We start from the raw sequence: 17447 nt of genomic DNA on the forward strand, positions 1-17447 counted from the left end.
GCCGCCTCCAGGGCCTCGGAGCGCGGCGCGGCCGCCCGCCAGCCTCCGCCGCCCCGCCCGGCCCGGGCCGGCCGCAGACTGCGCCTCCGCCCCGCCCTCTCACCCCGGGATTGACACTGAACGTTCTGCGAAGGGTCTGCCGAACAGGGCGCCTCGACCAATCGGCGGCCTCGTGGGGCCGGCCCCAGGCGCCTCGGCCAATCGGGCGCGTCCTCCCGCCCAGCTGCGGCCTTGCGAGCGCGTGAGTGGCGGGCCGATGGCCGCGCGCGTCACGGGGCCAGGAGCCTATGGTGGTGCGGAAAGGTTTCTCGGGGCCAATGAGCGGCGGCGCGGCGCCGTCAGTCATGGCGGCTTAGGCCAATGAGCGGCAGGCTGCGGGGGCGTCACGGACAGCAGCAGCGGACTTGGGCTGAGGTTCCCGGGCGGGCGGGCGCGGAGAGACGCGGGAAGCAGGGGCTGGGCGGGGGTCGCGGCGCCGCAGCAAGCGCAGCCAGCCCGAGGGGCCGCCGCCGCCGCCGCCCAGCGCGCTCCGGGGCCCCTGGTCGCCGCCAGCACCCGCAGCACCGCAGCTCCGGGACCGGCCCGGGCCGCCGCAGCCGCCGCCGCGATGGGCAACGCCGCCGCCGCCAAGAAGGGCAGCGAGCAAGAGAGTGGTGAGTGCCCAGGCCGTGACCCCGATCTCGGCCCCGCGCTGCCAGCCCCCCGGGCTGTCCATCACCGCCTGGCCCCTCCCCCCCGCGGCGCCCCCCCATCTCTCTCTGCTTACCCCCAGCACCCCTTGCTGTCTGCTTGTCCAAGGCTGGGGCCCGAGGGCCCGCAGAGGACCCCCCACAACCCACACACACACACACACACACGCATTCACGTAGGGGCCCTTTGGCCAGTGACCGCCCCCCACTGCGAAGATATGCCCCCCCACCCACCCAGCTGTCACTGCCAACCATGGCACGGATGACCGCTGGGGCCCCACATGGGGCCCTGTCACCTCCCCACCCCTTCCTTTCCTGGCCCCAGTCCCCAGATTCGAATCCCCTCCACTTGCTCACTCACCTCTCCCACGTGTGGGACCCAGGCCTCTCCCAGCCTCCCAGTGCTGTCGGGGGTAGGGGGGGCTCTGCCTCCAGCCGCCAGGGACCTTGGCCTCTTGCTGGCCACACCCCTCCCCCCTCCCGCCCCGGCCATCTTTCTCCTGCCCTTAACCCTCTTCACCTTATCACAGCCCCTCCCCAGCCACCACCTGCAACTTCCAAACCCACCCCACCCTGTGTTGTTTTCCCTGTTCAGTGTCCCTAGGCTTGGGGGACACAGGGGTCCCTCTGCGCCTCTCTCATCCTGCCACTGTTCTTGGGACCCCTCCTGCAAGCTGGCTCGCTGGCGACCTGGCTGGGGGAGTGGACTGTCTGCAAGTTTGAGCTGAGATTCCACTGCCGCTCTGTCTTTTCGGTTGTTGGGGTCGGGGGCGGCGCGTGGTAGAGCCCCTCCCCTCTCTTGCTGTGTGTTGAGCCCTGGGCTCCTTGGAAGGCCCCCCCCACCACTGAGGCTCCCCACCTCCCCCAACGAGGGGGGCTCCTTTGCCTGCTTCTGGCTTCCGATAAAAAGCATCCGGGTTCCATGCGGCTGCTTGGTCTCGGTGGCGTGGGTCAGGGACAGGATTTGGACGGGGTGGGCGGCTGTCCGAGAGAGCAGTGGGTGACATCGAGGGATTCGCTTTGCCAAAGGATGGATTCTCATCGTTGCCGGGGCTTTAGCCAGAGAGAGAGAGAAGCCCATTACACACACACACACACCTCGCCCGGGCCCCCAGATTAAGTTGGCCCCTTCCAGTCTGACAGAGAAGGTGCCTCTGTCTGGAAATGCCTTCAGAAGTGGTCTGGAGCCCCCTGCCCAATCCCGCACCCCCAGCTCCCGAATCTGGGGCACTCCAGGCTCAGAGTGGAACCTCAGCCGGGATATCCCACACATAGGCAGAACTACAAATGCGGAGGCCGCGTCCCCAGCCCTGCCCACCCCAGTTCTTGATCTCAAGCCCTGGGCTTCCCAGGGTCCCCTGCAAGTGGCGAACGTAGCCCTGAGAACTTTCTCCCCTCCCTGCTTCAGTTGGCAGAATTAAGTAGCTCCTGGACGTGCCACCGAGGGGCGGGGGACAGGGAGGCCAGCGCCTGTGGCTGAGCGCTTGATGACCCAGGAGCAGGTGGGGTAGTATCCAAAAACAGTTCCGAGCCCACGCTCGGAGGGGACTGGGGCCCGGAGGAGAGGGGCCGGCCCCCAGCAGGTGAGGCGGAAGGTGGAGGCACGCGGCTATATATTGCTGTGGCTCGGTGGAAAGCTCGGGAGATGACATAGCCCTGGAAAACCTTCAAGGCGTAGCTAACACGTGCACTAGGGCCCCAGGGAGAGGGGCGGGGGAAGCTGCACGGGGCCAGGGTTGGGTGGGTGGGTGGGGAGATCCCAAGAAAAAAAGTTCACAGTTCTGGAAGGAACAGGTAATTCCTTCTGAGTGCAGAAATGGATGATCCCAGAGCTGCTGTTTGTAGGGGATCCAGAATGTCCCCCTGCCAAGTAGGTCTCCGTGGACACATCTGTCTGCGCTGGTGATTTCTGTAAGGGGCTCTTATCGGCGCTCTCCAAGTAAGCTGTCTCTGAGTGGGACACAGGCGGAGGCAGGATTCCGATCCAGACCCGTCCCTGGCCGCCGGGAGCTGGGAGCTGAGAGCCTCCCAGCTCGGACATTCTTGAAGCTGCCTCTCGGGCTCCTGCTCTCTCTCGGCCTGTGTTTTCTTAATTAAAGTAATGGAGGTTGAATTCCCCATGTCCGTTCAGGGGGGAGCAGTCCTAGGAATGCAACCCAGCGCTAGGCTGCGCCCCTCTGTCATCGCTGGTCCGCATTAAGATGCAGGGTGGATACAACGTAACTAGCTAAGGGACTGGGAACTCGATCCTTGCTCTGCTGATGGGAAGGTGCCCTCCTGAGGCTGGGAGAGAAGGAGCCAGGCTGGGAAAAGGAAGCCCCTCTCTGCCTCACAGCCCTTGAAAGGATGGAGTCCGAGGGCAATTACCCTCTTAGACCAGGGTGGGCCGGGGGCCAGGGCAGTAGCCAGCCCAGCCTGCAGGGGGCACCTGCATTTCATGTTGCCAGATCCCAGCCTGCGGGGGACTGGCCAAGCATCCTAAAGCCCAGGAGCTGGGGTGGGGTGGAGATGGGAAGATTGGCACCCAAAGGTGGCAAAGCCACCGACAAGGGGCTTAGTGGGGGTTGGCGAGGAGCTAAAAGAGCAAAGGGAAAAAAAATGAAGGCTCATGGCCAGGCTGGAGGAACCGAGAGAGGGCAGTGGCCCCAGGGGGCCCCAGGGGGCAGACAGCCAAGTGGAGCTCAGGTCTGAGCTGGCACTGGCTGGAGACACCCCCACCCCCACCCCGGGGAGCCGGGTCACAGGGACATGGCCCGAGTGGTGGGAGGGAGCCCCCCAGAGGCCCCTTGGTGGGGACACCAAGCCCCAGAGACAAGCCCACCCAGGTGCGTCCTGCAGGTTCCTGGGTGGGATGAACTGGTGTCTTCCGACTTCCTACAGAAGCCCAAGAGGGTCAAACGCCTCTGCCCATTGGCAGTTGTATGGGTGCCCGAGAGGGTCCTGCCAAGACAGCTTTGCTCTTAGCCCAAGGCAGCCAGCAGCAGCTTGGGAGGTCCCAGCCAGCTCTCCCCTGCACCTGCCCTCCTCTCACCGGCCTTCCCGTCCCCATTCCCGCCCCCCAACTCCCCGGCTCCCCCTGCAGGCCGGGCCGTGGGGTGGGCCGCCAGGCTGGGGCGGCGAGGTCTCGTGAGCCTTCCCAGCCACCGTAGCTCGGATGCCCTGTGAGGAAGACTGAGTGATGGCTTCCAACTCCAGTGATGGTGAGGCTGAGCCCTGTTGCTATAGCAACTCCCTGGGCACTCTCTGCCCCTCAAGTCAGGGAGGGGGCTGCAGCAGGGTTTGGGGGCGCAGGAAGGGAGGAGGAGGCTGTGGGGGGCCTGGGGACGAGGAAGACAGATAGGGGGGAGCCGGGGGTGTGCGCCCAGCGATGGGAGGGGAGTGCAGCCCAGTGTGGGGGATCCAGGCCAGGCCAGAGTACTGGCCCCCGCCCAGGCTGGGCAGTTCCACCCCAGGACCGCCAGGTTTCAGAGTGCCTAGAGGGTCTCGGGTTATTGTCCGGGAATGGGGAGTCCAGGGAGCCCCCCCCAGCCCCTTGCCCAGCTGGACACACAACCCTTGCAACCCTACATCCGCAGGATGGAGTTCTAGATTTCGGCCGTGGCTTTGTCAGGGGTCCTCTGGGGTTGTCCCTGGGACCCCAAATCAAAACCCGGCGGGATTGGGACGTCTGGTGCCATGGCCCTCTAGGAGCTAGGTGACAGAGTGGGGGAAGCGGGGGGACTTCCTGTCACCAGCAGGGTGCCCCCACCAACTCCGGGTGTTGGGTGCTCTGGGAGAGGCTGCCGCTGCCCCTCCTTCCGCTTCTCTCCGGGATCTGGGAAGAAGGAGGGAGATGGCCAAGCGGCCTCCCCCTCCCCCGCTCCCCCGGGTTGAGCCGTCCGTTTCCGGTTTGGACTTTTCATGGCCCAGAGCGGAGCCAAGCACACAGGGCAAGGTTTGACAGAGGCCAAGGGCATGCAGGATGTCGATCCCCTCCCCGCCCCCACATGGGAGCGGGACAGGGAGCCACACGCACCCGTTTCTGTCTCAGGGGTGGCAGGATTGGGTGGGGGAGCCCCGGGGTGTCTGGTCTCCCTGGCCCTCCACGCCCTCCCTACCCCCTCCCCGCCCAGCCTTTCCCTCCAGCTGTTCTTCCAGCTAATTAACAGGGCGCTCCTCAGCCCCCTGGGGCCCTCTGGCTGCTGCCTGGGCCTTAACTCCTTCACCTCTGCGCAGTGGGCACTGCCCCAGGCCCCGGGGGGACGGGGAGGGGGCAGCCAGGCACCCAGTGAGGAAGGCAGGGCCTGACAGCCAGAGTCAAGTCCCTGGAAGGGGAAGTTGGCCTTGGCGCCCCGCCCCCGGGCAGAGGGACACCCCCGGGAGTCCGCGCCTCCGCCTCCTGCCAGGGAAAGCCTCTGTGGACCCTGGCAGCCAGGAGCAGGTGCAGGCACCTTTTTAACTGCTTCCGTGGCAACCGGCTCCTCCTCCCTTCCCCCCTACCCCCCGGGGGGCTGGGCGGCTCCTGTGCTGGGTGAGGAGAGAGCCCAGGCCAGCGGGATGCTGGGATGGAGCCGGGGTCCTGCCGGAGCCAGGGTGCGGACTCGGAGACCACTTTCCAGCTGTGGCTCCAGCTGCTCCTCTGGGCCCACCTGGCCGCCCGGCTCCTGAGCTACCTGCGCCACACCTTCCAGCGAGCCTGACCTGAGCCCCCCAGCCCAGACCACCCAACCCCACCCACTCCCCCGGTTCTCCCCTCTGCTGGAAGACACAAGAAGCAGAGGTGAGTGGTGGGGGTGGGGTGGGGGCGGGGTCTGCAGGCTGAGGTCCCCTCCCCCAGTACCGCCCTTAGCTGCCTGCCCCCAGCCCCAGCAGAGGGGACGTGACCTGGGCTCCTCGTGCACCTTGGGAGGCCAGCGGAGGGCTGTGCTAGGGACTCTGCCCCACCCGGGGAGGGGGCTCAGTGGGCGCCAATGAAGAAGGAAACAGGACCAGGCCCCCCGCTGCCTTCCTGTGTGGGTCAGGGCCCCGCCCCTCCCCCCGCCACCCAATCCAGAGTTCTGTGGGAGGAAAGGTGCCTGTGTGGGTGGGTGTGTGTGCACATGTGGGAGCAAACCGTCTCCAGTAGACCCCATGCCCAGAGCGGTCTCTCGGCCAGCTGGTGGCCCAGCCAGGCGCCAGCTTGGGACGGCTGTCCCCTCTGGGCCCAGCTCTGCCAGCAGCCTTGGGGACAGTGGGGGCGTGGTGCCAGTGACGGGCAGGAGCACGGTGGGGCAGGGGGTGGGGGCCGTGTGTGCTCCGCGTGGCTGTTTTCATCGAAGCATCTGGGGCCTGGGGACAGTTCTGTCCTGGTCCACCCCAGTGCACGTGACCAGCGGTGAAGCCGATGGCCGGGACGGCAGTAAAAACGGCTCACGTCATAGCAGTGGGGGAGGGCTTGCAGGCAAATGATCAGTCTTCCGATCTGTACAATGGCTGGGATGGAGCCTGCCGGGCTGGGGCTGACGCTTAGAAAACACCACGTGCAGGGCGGGCTTGGCGCCTGTAGGGTGTTGTTCGGGGGTGCGTGTGTCTTGTCCATGTTCATCCAACTGCCTGGTTAAGCTCTGGACACCTACCGCCGAGTCTGCTGTCTCAACCGAAAAGAATGCTGCAAAAAAATTAATAGGGAACATTTGTGTCCCACGCCAGCCACCGTCCAACCCCCCTTTGCCAAAGTGAGCTCCTGCCATCCACACAGCTTCGCTGCCTGTATGGTTAGGTCGCTGTCATTATCATCCCCATTGTATAGATGAGGAAAACTGAGGCCCCCTCCCCCAACAGAGGCGCGGTCAGTTGTGCCCAGTGCGTCAGAGAGCACGGGCTGGGATTTGAACTCCCGGAATCCTGGCCCTCAGCTGATTGGCTGGGCTGTCTCTTCGCATGGGCCAGAAAAAAAAAAAATGGTTTTGGAGCCTCAGTTTCGGGGCTGGTGAATGGGTAGCACGGCCAAGAGGAAGGTGGTGAGCCAGACTGGTGAGAGCCCACCACCTCCCCCAGCCCCCAGCCCGGGGTCAGCCAGGGAAGTCTCTGTCAACTGGAAGGTGACATTGGCCTTGAGATGCCCTGGGGCCCGTGGAGGGATAGGCCCCAGCCAAGGCTGTCCTCAAACCAGCTCCAGAGCGGACAGGGCCAGCTGGGGGCCAGGGCGACAGCTGAGCCCCCCCAAGGCCGCCTGCTACCCGAGCCCCGGAGGCCTCCGCCCCAGGCCCAGCCTCCCCAGAGAAGGGAACGGCCAGATCCCGACGCTATAAATACCACAGCTGGCGTCGGCCCTGGGCGAGGAATGCCGGGCAGAACTGGGGCGAGTGGGGGTGGGCGGGCCTGGGTGCCCCGGGCCGCGACCCCCACCCCTCGCGAGCCTCCCTGTACCCCACCTTGGCGGGCGCCGAAGCCAGATCCCCCACCCTTGACCAAGACCCCAGCCCAGATCAAGCCGCCCGAGCCAAGCCAGCAGCACCCAGAGGCACCCGGCAAAGGACGGGCGATGCGTGGAGGCAGCCGCACCCTGCTCCCCGCCAGTGGGCGTGTCCCCGGGCAAGACGTGGGGGGCCGTGGGTCTCCCGTCTGACCCTCCATCCTCTCTCTTCCTTTCAGTCAAAGAGTTCTTAGCCAAAGCCAAAGAAGATTTTCTTAAAAAATGGGAAAATCCTGCTCAGGTAAGCCCACCTCCACCCCTCGCCCCCAAACCCCGCTGTGGGGGGAGGCAGGGACCCAAGCTGCCTCCCCCTCCCCCTCTGCTCCCCCTACTGCCTGGACACCCCCCGGGGGGCTCCCGGGAGGGGGCTGAGGCACCTGACTGTCCACGCCTGGCCTCCCCACGCGGCCCCTGCCCTCCCCACACAGCTGCCACCAGTTCCTGGGCCCCAGGCCAGGGCCGGATCTGGGCCCGGCCGGCCGCCTGGAGGAACTCGCCCTCCATCCTCCGCCCCCCGCCCTGCCCGGGGTGGGTGCCCCTGACCAGCCCGCAACCCCCTGCCGCCCCCAGAATACAGCGCAGTTGGATCAGTTTGAGCGCATCAAGACCCTCGGCACGGGCTCCTTCGGGCGGGTGATGCTTGTCAAGCACAAAGAGACCGGCAACCACTATGCCATGAAGATCCTCGACAAACAGAAGGTGATGCAGCCACGGGCCCCGCCCCGCCCAAATGTTCCAGAAAGTTCTGGAAAGTTCCACGAGGAAACAAAACCACTTGAGTACCACGCTGGGCCCCCAGAGCATGCCGGGAGGGTGATGGGTGTTGGATGCTGCGGCATCCCCAGGACGGGGTGGGCGGGTGCACTGTGCCAATGTGGCACCTTGTACCGAAGGGACACGGGCAGCTGGGCATTTGGGGGCCCACAGGCCAAGCCCATGGGAATATCATGGGGCAACTCGGTACCCTGAGCCCCCAGACCCCAGCGCTGGAAGGGCCCTGAGTGGCCTCCACAAGGCTTCTGCCCACAGGCCACACCCAGATGGGAAACGAAGGCACTCGATGGCCCGTGGGGAGGAACCCGGAGGTCTCCCTGGAGGAAGTGGCGTCTAGGTGGACGTTCTGTCCCCAAATTTGTTATTGAGTGATTTATTTGAGAGGCAGAGAGCAGGGAGGGAGAACTCCTGTACTCTGGTTCGCTACACACACACCCCCATACACCCCCAAACACCCAAAAAAGTCTCGGTGGCCAGGGCCGAAGCTGAGAGCCCAGAGCTCCATGCAGATCTCCGACATCAGGCGGCAGGGACCCAAGGACTTGAGCCAGCGCCGCCGTTCCCTGGGTGCACATTAGCAGTCGGGAGCAGAGCCGGGACTGGAACCCAGGCCCTCCAGCGTGGAATACGGGTGTTCCACCCAGCGGCCCCGCTGCTAGGCCAAATGCTCGCCCGAGGTCAGTGTCTACCAGGAACGGGCCCCAAGCCCCAGAAGGGAGTGCGAATTTCCCAGTAGCCCCATCAGAAACACCAAGAGGAGCCGGTGTCGTGGCGCATAGTGGGTGAAGCCGCCACCGGGTAGGATGCTGGTGTCCCGTGGGAGTGCCGAGTCCCGGCTGCAGTGCCCCTGGGAAGGCAGCGGGAGACGGCCCCAGGGCCTGGACCTGTGCCACCCAAGTTCCTGGCTTCCCCTGGCCCAGCCCTGGCCGCTGTGGTCATTCGGAGACTGAACCGGTGGATGGGAAGATCTCTCTCCCTGTCTCTTGTCTCGTTATATATTGCTCTTTAAAAGAAAGAAAAGAAAAAGAAAAGATAGATTTTTTTGAGAGAGAGGGACCAGCGCTGTAGCATAGTGTAGTGGATACAGCCGCTGCCTGCAGTGCCAGCCTCCCATATGGGCGCTGGTTCAAGTCCCGGCTGCTCCACTTCCCATCCAGCTCTCTGCTGTGGCCTGGGAAAGCAGTGGAAGATGGCCCAAGTCCTTGGGCCCCTGCACCCGTGTGGGAGACCTGGAAGAAGCTCCTGGCTCCTGGCTTCAGCCTGACCCAGCTTCGGCCGTTGTGGCCATTTAGGGAGTGAACCAGCAAATGGGAGACTTTTCTGTCAGTCTGTCTCTTCTGTGTAATTCTGCTTTTCAAATAGAATAAACGTTACCCAAAAAAGTACAAGGAAACAGATGAAGTTCATCTCAATGTGTTTTCCTTAAGCCAGAGGCAGCCTCTTTTTTTCCCTTCAGATTAATTATTTGAAAGGTAGAGTGACAAGAGAATCTTCCATCCACTGGTTCACTCCCCAAATGGCGGCAACACCTGGGGTTGTGCCAGGCCAAAGCCAGGAGCCAGGAGCTCCATCCGGGTCTCCCACGTGGGTGCGGGGGCCCAAGATCTTGGGCCATCTTCTACTGCTTTCCCAGGCCACAGCAGAGAGCTGGATCAGAAGAGGAGCAGCCGGGACTGGAACCGGCACCCATATGGGATGCTGGCACTGCAGGCGGTGGCTTTACCCACTAGGCCACAGCGCCGGGCCCATGTTCCATTCTTTTTTTTTCTCTCTGTACAATTTCAGTGTCTGTTTCCACTTCAGACAGTTTTCCCCGGGAAGAGGAAACACAGTAGAGAAATAGAACAAGCACATTCACATGGCCAAGTTTTTCCAAACACTGAGAGCTTAGCCAGTCCCCACAGCAAGTGTCAGCGTTCAGATCTATCTTTCTTTCTTTCTTTCTTTCTTTCTCTCTCTCTCTCTCTCTCTCTCTCTCTTTCTTTCTTTCTTTCTTTCTTTTTTTAAGATTTAATGGGGCTGCCATTTTGGCACAGCAGGTAAAGCCGCCACCTGTGACACCAGCATCCCATAGGGCCGCTGGTTCAAGTCCCCGCTGCTGCTCTTCCAATCCAGCTCTCTGCTGTGGCCTGGGACAGCAGTGGAGGATGGCCCAAGTGTTTGGGCCCCTGCACCCACGTAGGAGACCTGGAAGAAGCTCCTGGCTCCTGGCTTTGGCCTGGCACAACCCCAGGCGTTGCTGCCATTTGAGGAATGAACCAGCGGATGGAGGTCTTTGTCTTTCCCTGTCTCTATAGCTCTGCCTGTTAAATAAATGGATTTTTGAAAAAGAAATTTTATTTGAAAGCTAGAGTGTCAGAGATAGGGAGATCGCTCATTCCCCAAATGGCTGCAATGGCCCGGGCTGGGCCAGGCCAATCGCCAGGAGCCAGGAACCCCCATCTGGGTCTCCCACATGGGTGCAGGGGCCCAAGCCCTTGGCCCATCTTCCACTGCTTTCCCAGGCGCATTAGCAGAGAGCTGGATCGGAAGTGGAGCAGCCAGGACTCGAACCGATGCCCATATGGGATGCTGGCCCCAATACTGACAATTTTAAATTCGGTTCGCCAGCCCACTGGCCACACATCCAGGGCCCTCACAGTGCAGGCCTCAAGGGTCCAGCTGCCTGAGTCGAGGCAGGAAACACCCCGGCTGGGTGCTTCACAGCTAACCGGGGACCTAGGCCACCTGTGTGGGGCGCACTGGCCTGGCGCTAGCCGGCTGTGTGACCTTGGGCACGTCCCCTCCCCTCTGTGCCTGCACTTCCAGACCGGCGTGCTCCCAGCATGCCCCTCTCAGGGCTCCTGTCACCACTGAACCAGAGAGCCCGGGTGAGGCTCCGGCTCTGGCTCCTGGCCCGCGCTGTGCGGGGAGAGCCTGAGGCCTGGGCACTGTGTGTCGCTGGGCTAGATAAGGGGAAGGCAGCGTCTCCTCCTTTCTCTCTTTTTAAATCTTTGCTTGAAAAGCAGAGAAAGAGCTCCTGTGCCCACCATGGCCCCGCCTTCGGGCTGGAAGCCAGGAGCTGGGAGCCAGGAGCTCCATCCAGGTCTCCCACGTGGGCGGCAGGGGCCCAAGCACGTGGGCCATCTTCCACGGCTTTCCCAGGGAGCTGGATCAGAAATGGAGCACCTGGGACTTGAACCGGTGCCCCAACTTGGGATGCAGCCCTCCAGGGGCGGCCGCTTAGCTCACTGTGCCACAGGGCCTGCCTCTGCTTGCCTTTTATTTTTCTTTGCAGCTCAGCTGCCCCTTCCTCCAGGAAGCCACCTCTGATTGCGCCTCTCCCCACACTACACCACGGTGCCTTATTTGGGTTTGCACCAGCCCCAAGCCTCCCCCTGTCCCAGCATTGACCTCTCTGGGCTGAGAGTCCTGGTGTCTCATCTTGCTGTGTGTGTGTTGAGCCAGGACAGGCTTGTGAGCCCAGCCCAGGGACCCTCAGCTGCAGGGGTCTGGGGGACCCGTGGCAGGGATGGGGTGGCCCTCCCACCGGCTCCCTGACCCTGACCCTGACCCTGACCTTGACCCCGCTCCCGGCCCGCAGGTGGTGAAGCTGAAACAGATCGAGCACACCCTGAACGAAAAACGCATTCTGCAAGCAGTTAACTTCCCGTTCCTCGTCAAACTCGAGTTCTCCTTCAAGGTGAGGTCCTGGGGCCAGGGCCGGGGCCGGGGCCGGGGCCGGGGCCGGGGCTGGGCCTGGGGCCGGGACTGGGACTGAGGCCGGGGCCGGGGCCGGGACTGGGGCTGGGCCTGTGGCTGGGGCCGGGGCCGGGGCTGGGCCTGGGGCTGGGGCTGGGGCTGGGGCTGAGGCCTGGGTCGAGGCCGGGGCCGGGGCCGGGGCTTGGGCTGGAGCACAGGCTGGGGCCGGGGCCGGGGCCAGAGGCTGGGCCTGGGGCTGAGGCGTGCTTAGCCCCACGGCAGCCTGTTTCCCACTCCCATCCATCCCGGGCCAGGCAAGCCAGGGCTGGCATCTCTCCCCTCCCAGCCTCCATCTTCTCTCCTGTAACCCGGGAGTGGTTAGGGTCATGGCGACAGGTTCCGGCACATTCCCTGCGAATGCCCTTTCTCCTGACCTGTCTTAGGTGCAACTTTGTCCAAGGCCCTGCCGCAAGAGCCGGGAGGGCCTCTTCCAGGCCAGCTTCACGGGGCGTTCGACCCAGGCAGGCGGTCACAAGGACCTGTGGTCATGGGGGGGAGGGGGGCTCTGCCATCACCATCTTGAAATTCATCTTTTTTTTTTTTTTTTAATCCTGGTTGCATTTTGCTGGGGGGCCCTGGTAACCTTCCTCTGTCTCTAAGACGCAAAGCCAATGGTAGAGCCCTCCCTCTGCCCAGGAGGGGCACGCTGGCCAGGGCCCCCTGCCCGCTCCCCCGGGGGGCACCTGTCAGGGCAGGCGGCACCTGCACCAGGGAGCCAGACAACTCAAACTTGGCCTCTCACAGGACAACTCAAACTTGTACATGGTTATGGAGTACGTACCCGGCGGGGAGATGTTCTCACACCTGCGGCGGATTGGGAGGTTCAGGTAAGCCGGGCCCCGCCCCCTGCCTCGGCCCCGCCCCCGGGGGATGGGATCCATAGGCTGCCTGCCTGTCCATCCCAGCGGTGGGCAGCCTGCTGGGGCCTGGAGCTGGCCGCTGTGGGCTTTGTCTTCTCTCCGTTCTGGCATCTGACTCCTGACCCAACTCGGGGCGGCTGAGGGGTGAAGCTTCACGCTGGCCGGCTCCATCCGGGAGCTCCATCCGGGTCTCCCACGTGGGTGGCAGGGGCCCTGAATTCCTGAGCCGTTGGCACCTGCTGCCTCCCAGGGTGCGCACACGCAGGGACCAAGCGTCTGACCCAGGCGTCTTTAGCGGCCAGGCCGGATGCTCGCCCCGTCCCCCGCCCTGCCCAATGCGCCTGGGAAGCATCCGCTCACGACTCCAGTGCCCGGGCCCCTGCCACCCACGCGGGATGCGGCTCCTGGCTCCTGGCTTCTGCCCAGCCCCAGCTCTGGCTGCTGCAGCCACTTGGGGGAGTGAACCAGTGGATGGGAACTCTGTCTCTCTCTCTCTCTCTCTCTCTGTCTCTCTACCTTTCAAATACATAGATAGATAGCAGACATAAAGGGACCCGTGATTGGGCTTGGTCTGGGTTGGACTTGCCTCTCCCTCTGCTCCAAGTTCGGTCTCAGAGTGTGTTTGAATCTAGCCAGGTCACGGAGTGCATTTGTAGTGTGTCCTGTAGGGGGCAAGATAGCGCCCATCGGACGTACCCCGATCTGTGGCTCTCCTGCTGGGCCGTGCAGGTGCGGGGGCCCAATCACTTGGGCCATCTTGGGCTGCCTTCCCAAGTGCATTAGCAGGGAGCTGGATCGGAGGCGGAGCAGCTGGGACTTGAACCAGTGCCCATATGGGATGCCGGCATCACAGGTGGTAGCTTAACCCACTGAGCCACACCACCTGCCTCTGTTTTCTGTTTTTTTTTTTAAGATTTATTTATTTGAAGACAGAGTTATAGAGAGGCAGAGAGAGAGGTCTTCCATCTGCTGGTTCAATTGGCCGCAACAGCCGGAGCTGCCACCAAAGCCAGGAGCCAGGAGCTTCTTCCGGGTTTCCCATGTGGGTGCAGGGGCCCAAGCACTTGGGTCATCTTCCACTGCTGTCCCAGACAGAGAGCTGGATCGGAAGTGGAACAGCTGGGACTCGAACCAGTGCCCTTATGGGACGCTGGTGTTGCAGGTGGCAGCTTTATTCGCTATGCCACAGTGCCGGCCCCATGTTTTCTGTTTTTTTTTTTTTTAATTTATTATTATTTTTTTGAGGCCAGCACTGTGGCATGTGGGCACCAGCTCGAGTCTCATCTGCTGGTTTTGCTCCTAGAAATGTTCCCAGCACCCAGGGCTGGCCCAGGAGCCAGGAACTTTCCCTCCAGGTCTCCCACGTGGGTGGGCAGGGACCCAAGCCCTTGAGCCAGCCCCCTGCTGCCTCCCAGGGTGTGTGCAGAACTGGGACTTGAACCCAGGCGGGAGGCGTGGCTGTGCCCTGGGGGCGTGGCCTGCGGCACTCACCCGCCGGCCCCGCCCCCTCTGCTTGTCCCGCCAGCGAGCCCCACGCTCGCTTCTACGCCGCGCAGATCGTGCTGACCTTCGAGTACCTGCACTCGCTGGATCTCATCTACCGGGACCTCAAGCCCGAGAACCTCCTCATAGACCAGCAGGGCTACATCCAGGTACCCCCAGCCCCGCCGCGGGAGCCCCCTCCTGCCCCCTGCAGGGCCGCCGACCTGCCTGTTCTTGCGCCCGCAGGTGACAGACTTCGGCTTTGCCAAGCGCGTGAAAGGCCGCACCTGGACCTTGTGCGGGACCCCCGAGTACCTGGCCCCTGAGATCATCCTCAGCAAAGTAGGTGCCGCCCTGCCCCGCCCCCACGCCGGCCCTGCCCCGGGTCCCCCCGCCCCAACCCCCTCGTCTCGCCCCAGGGCTACAATAAGGCCGTGGACTGGTGGGCCCTAGGAGTGCTCATCTACGAGATGGCTGCCGGCTACCCCCCGTTCTTCGCTGACCAGCCCATCCAAATCTACGAGAAGATTGTCTCTGGGAAGGTGAGAGCCGGGCCCGACCCCCGTGTCAGCGTCACCCCAGGCAGCCGTCCGGGGACCTGGAACCCAGGCAGGCACCCGTTTATCTGAAAGGCAGAATGACAGAGAGGTCTTCATCCACTGGTTCACTCCCTCCCCCGACAGCCCCGACGGTCGGGGCCGGGCCGGGCTGAAGCCAGGAGCCTGGAGCTCCATCCAGGTCTCCCCCGTGGGTGGCGGGGCCCAAGCCCTTGAGCCGTCACCTGCTGTCTCCCAGGGTGCATTAGCAGGGAGCTGGACCGGAAGCAGAGCAGCCGGGACTCGAACCGGCACGCGTGTGGGATGCCGACGTCATGAGCAGTGGTAAAGCCGCTGTGCCACACGCACACACGCCCGCCCAGCCTGGCCCTGGCCCCGGGCTCCCTTCCTGCCCAAATGCGGTCGTCAACTCAGGAGAGTGGCACCTGCACCAGAGTCAAGCTGGGGCCCGAGCCCCGCCCACCCCTCCAGCTGGCCCAGCCTCCACCGCACTGAAGCTCAGAATTTCCAGAAAAGGAGCTGGGGGGGGGCGCGCCTCCAAGCCCCAAGCCCGGCTGCCTCTGCTCGGCTTTGAACCCGTGGGCCAGTGGCTTTGCCTCTCCAAGCCTCTGCTTACCCTCTGGGAACTGGGGTAGCAGCCATCTGCCTCTCTGTGTGGGGGTGCATAGGCAGGGTGGGATGGCCTACAGTGGGGGAGGGACCGTTCCCTGTCTTCATAGCAGTTCCCACGGGCCTGTGAGCGAGCCTGGGACATGTGCCCTTGTCTCAGAGAGGTGGAAGGCCATGGCCAAGGTCGCACAGATTCCAAGGGGGCAGGGCAGCGACCGGAAGCTGGTTCCTGCTGCAGCAGATCCAGTGAACTGTCAGTATGCATTTTCCCCCAGGAGGCTTTTCAAGAGAGGCGAGGCTTCGGTGTGTGTGTGTTGGGGGGGGCTTTCCTCATAACCACGGAGCTTGAGAAGTGCCTGGACGCCAGCGGCAGCTGAGGCGTTCTGGAGGGAGGCAGGCTGCCGCTGGGAGGAGTCCCCTTTTAATTCTCCCAAGCCTCAGTTTCCCTGTTCTGTGAAATGGGAGCACTGCTGGTCAGAGGGATCTCCTCTCCAGCAACATCACCCGGGCACTTGCTAGAAATGCAGGTCTCAGGGGCCCTGCCTGCCTTCCTAAGGCAAAACCTCCAGGGTGGGGCTGATGAGCTGGGTGCATGGGTTGCTTGGTTGTTGGTTTGAAAGGCAGCAAAGTGGACAGACGGAAAGATCTCTTACCCACTGGTTTACTCTCCAAATGCCCACAACAAGCACCCGCGGGCCAGGCCGCAGCCCGGAGGCAGAAACCCAGTCCAGGTCTCCCAGAGAAGCTGGAATCAGAAGCAGAGCCTGGATTCAGCCCTTGGGTGGCTGGGAGGTGGGAGGTGGGGGGTCCACTGAGCTGGTGCCGGCTGAGACTGCCGGATGGACCCACAGCCCCGAGCCACGGCCACGCCGCCGACAGTCTCTGCGCCCACCCCGTCCACAGGTGCGATTCCCGTCTCACTTCAGCTCGGACTTGAAGGACCTGCTGCGGAACCTCCTGCAGGTGGATCTCACCAAGCGCTTCGGGAACCTCAAGAACGGGGTCAACGACATCAAGAACCACAAGTGGTTTGCCACAACCGACTGGATCGCCATCTACCAGAGGAAGGTGGGTGTCGCCTCCCCACCCTCTTCCCCTGCCCCGGGCATTGGGGAGAGATGGAAAGGGAAGAGGGCACAGGCTCTAGGCAACCTGGAGTGGACAACCTAGACGTGGAGGCCTGGAGATGGGAGTCTGGGGCCATTTGGTCGCTCCGTGCCCCCCAGGCAGCAGCTGACCCTGTCTCTAGGAAGTCATTGGCTCCTTTGGGGAGCCGGCTGCCGTTCAGAGTCTCGGGTTGGTAAGGGGAGTCTATACCTTAAGGCCGGGCACACATGTGGGTCCCAGTAATTATCTCCTGGGTGTTAGGCTTTTCGCATTTATTGTTGTACTGATGTCACTTGTTGACTACTGAAGTCTGGGTGGCTCTTGGTCCCTCTCCAGGTGGAAGCTCCTTTCATACCAAAGTTTAAAGGCCCCGGGGACACGAGTAACTTTGACGACTATGAGGAGGAAGAGATCCGAGTCTCCATCAATGAGAAGTGTGGCAAAGAGTTTGCTGAGTTTTAGGGGTGTACCCGTGCCCCTATGGGTTTTCTTTTCTTTCTTTTTCTTTTTTTTTTTTTCGGTGGGGGTGGGTGGGAGGGTTGGATTGAACAGCCAGAGAGCCCCCCGAGTTCCTTGCATCTAACTTCACCCCACCCCACCCTCCCAGGTAGGGGGGAGCAGGAGGCCCAGATATTTAGAGTAAAGGAACCACCAGCCGCACCCCCTCCTGCCCCTCCCCCAGGAGCCCCCACCCCCAACCCACTTCTGCCTGTTTTAAACACGTTCATCAGCTCCAGTGAGACAAGGTCTTGCTGGTGCGTCCAGGGACAGGGTGCAGAATGAAGGGCCCAAACTGAACTCCAGCCCGGCACCCCTGTGCTTACCCCACCACAGGCCGAGGGCGACAGCGATGGAAAAGCCAACCTTCCCTTTGGAGCCGGGGCCCAGGGGAAGGAGAGAGTTTGTCTTTTTTTTTTTTTTTTTTTTTTTTAGTGACCTGTTCAGTGGGCTTCTTGCTAGGATTTTTTTTTTTTTTTTTCTTAAGAAACCATTTAAAATCTTATTTAAAGTCCACCAGTGCCTCCTCCACCCCCGCCCCCCAAGCCCACGAGAACCAGGCTGGGAAGGAGATCAGCTTTGTCCAAGGAAGGAGCTGGGGTGTGAGCCTCCGCCCCCCCTCTCAGGGTGGGGGGCGGTGGGGGTGTCCCCTGCCAAGCCTGCAGGGGGTGGGGGTCTCAGCCCCCTGAGCAAGCCC

General features: G+C 62.9%; 2 protein-coding genes across 3 annotated transcripts; both read left to right on the plus strand.

Annotated features, from left to right (window-relative positions):
- Positions 1-607: 607 nt before the first annotated feature.
- On the plus strand, positions 608-17231 carry PRKACA (protein kinase cAMP-activated catalytic subunit alpha). Of its 2 annotated transcripts, none has more exon segments than NM_001082109.1 (10): positions 608-653; positions 7302-7363; positions 7693-7821; positions 11480-11578; positions 12382-12464; positions 14023-14149; positions 14226-14321; positions 14399-14521; positions 16049-16213; positions 16589-16714. In NM_001082109.1, coding segments are annotated over 10 exon segments (1056 nt in total).
- SMIM46 (small integral membrane protein 46) lies at positions 5091-5438 on the plus strand. The gene has a single exon (XM_089316553.1). It carries the CDS (start codon positions 5234-5236, stop codon positions 5366-5368), a length of 135 nt encoding a protein of 44 aa, XP_089172679.1. The 5' UTR covers positions 5091-5233; the 3' UTR covers positions 5369-5438.
- Positions 17232-17447: the final 216 nt, after the last annotated feature.

This window comes from Oryctolagus cuniculus, chromosome 16, assembly GCF_051225735.1.
Source record: "Oryctolagus cuniculus isolate XC-2025 breed Fujian yellow rabbit chromosome 16, ASM5122573v1, whole genome shotgun sequence".
In the NCBI taxonomy this organism is placed as follows: Eukaryota; Metazoa; Chordata; class Mammalia; order Lagomorpha; family Leporidae; genus Oryctolagus; species Oryctolagus cuniculus.